Here is a 2,089-nt window from a genome sequence, read left to right on the forward strand (position 1 = left end):
GCCAGGGACGGGGACGAGAGGAACAAACCCGTATGACTAGTCGTGGAGATGTCTTCTTACAGTTCTTCAGGACGAGAAGAGTTCAACGATCTGGGGTTAACTCAGATTACCACTGCAGTCTGAGAGGGAAAGGGAGAATTTTTCATAAACTTTTTGACCTCGCACGGTCGGAAGTCCTAAGATGCAGACTGCACCAGCTTCCAGGTCAGTAGGAACTCAAGAGCTGCAGGGGGTGGGGGCTAAAGGTCCACAACACAAACGCCGCCCTTCTCTCGGGCTCAGAGGCCAGGCGGACTCGCAAAGGAAACAGGCTGTTCCTTCTGGTTACCCGCATTTACTCAGCACCCATCTCCTGTGGCCTTCCTATGCAAAGAAAATCTTCCAGAGCTCAGTGGGCCTCCCACCCAGATATTTAACAATGACAGAAACAATCTCAAAAGGAAGGAGAATCATTCTCAGGCCACCAGGCAGCTCTCTACGTGGGGTGGACACGTGTTTCATGGCGGGAACTCAGCTCACGTGTGACTTGGACTCACACCTGAGGCATCTGATGTTCACCTACAGAAAGAAGAACATTATCTCAATATTTATGAAATTATTTAAACATGCAAAAGGTGGTTTTAAACATAATTTCTTAAAAACTGTTATTTTTTCCCAGCATGCTATTCTTTCCTATTCATAATAATCTTATGATAAAGCATGTTCTGATGTCAAGAAATGTTAAGTGGTTTGAATACCACTGGAAAAAATATATGTATATTAATAGCTTTATCTGTAAATAATGGGCTATGTGCAAATAAGGAATGGATTTGCCTACTAGCCAGGTGATTCCTGAGGGCATGCTAACGGATATCCCCTGAGCTATTAAGAGCTGATGCCATGACATTTCGCTGGAGTTGGTCAAGACAAGATCTCTTTTCAGACTCCCTGGACACCACCTAGTCTTTTAACAGTGCTTGTGACTCATGTGCTAATGAGTGCAAAACCTTTAACTCACTCCCAAGTTGTAGCCTTGGTAGAATCTAGTTTATTTGCACCATATTTTGAGACTGGATTGCTGTTACCAGATTCTCTGTATTTATGAGGAAAAAGGTGTTTTGCTTATGTAGATCTCAAGATATTATTTTATGGCTTTCAGCCAAAAGAATTGTTCCTAAATGTATGCTGAATGAGGACATTCTGTCCCTTGTGGTTCCTGGATACACCCTGCTCTGTGAAGGGCATACTTGCTGAGGACAGTGCCGGGAGCAACACATTTAGGATAATTTTAGTAAAATTTTTAGATGACATATAAATTCCCTCTTTTTTCCCCCCTGAAACTTATGATTTCAGAGGTAATGGCTTTTTATGTAATTTGCCTGGAAAGAAAAAAGGATAATTTAGAAATAACATCCATCTCTAAGACTATATCTTATGAGAGCAGCACCCTCTGGAATTTAATAGAAAAATCAAATGGAAAGCCCTGTATGCCTGCAGACACCACTACATCTGTGCGTTCTGCTAGCTGTGCATTTTCTCTCTCTTTTTGGAAACAAAAACTTGAATTGAAGGTTTCCCATGTGGTTTTACTCTTACCACGTTTGTCTCTATTCCAGATTGCCGTGGCACCTAACACAAAGGACTCACAGGGAAGGGACTTTCCCAATGGAAATGAAGTGCTCTTATGAGTATGTCTTAAATTTTATTCAAATTCTTAGATATCTTTGTATTGTTATAACTAAATGCAGCTAGGATTGGCTTAAATGTTGGTTTGTACAACTCCATAGTTAAAAATCTTGGTTATCATGTAGGAAAGATATCTATCTTTATAGAGAGTATTTCCAGAAACAACCCCCTCCCCCCGAAATAGGAAATATAAAAACCTCTTTACAGAATACCAAAACCCAGGACATTTTCTTGGTAGCTTCTTACTCAGTGTAAAATACACTACAATCGTGGAATGAAATCACAGAGTGCTGTCCTTAGATTAGCACCTCATGTGCTCCCACATCTCTAATTGCTCTTAGAGTAATTAGAGTCTGAACTTTTTGCCTCATTTTTTCTGCATCTCTTCCAATGTAAGTCTATAGCACAACGAGAGAGAGAGGTA

General features: G+C 40.8%; 1 protein-coding gene across 1 annotated transcript in view; it reads left to right on the top strand.

The window, feature by feature from the left end:
- The window catches only part of OPRK1 (opioid receptor kappa 1), a 20,822-nt gene extending 20,699 nt beyond the window's left edge, over positions 1–123 (top strand). The window contains 1 exon segment of the mRNA XM_003793725.2: positions 1–123. This exon segment is cut by the window's left edge and continues 132 nt beyond it. Coding sequence (XP_003793773.2) covers positions 1–123 — 123 coding nt within the window.
- The last annotated feature ends 1,966 nt before the right edge of the window (positions 124–2,089 follow it).

The sequence above is a fragment of the Otolemur garnettii genome, unplaced genomic scaffold (assembly GCF_000181295.1).
Source record: "Otolemur garnettii isolate 467f Iridium unplaced genomic scaffold, OtoGar3 scaffold00071, whole genome shotgun sequence".
Classification (NCBI taxonomy): domain Eukaryota; kingdom Metazoa; phylum Chordata; class Mammalia; order Primates; family Galagidae; genus Otolemur; species Otolemur garnettii.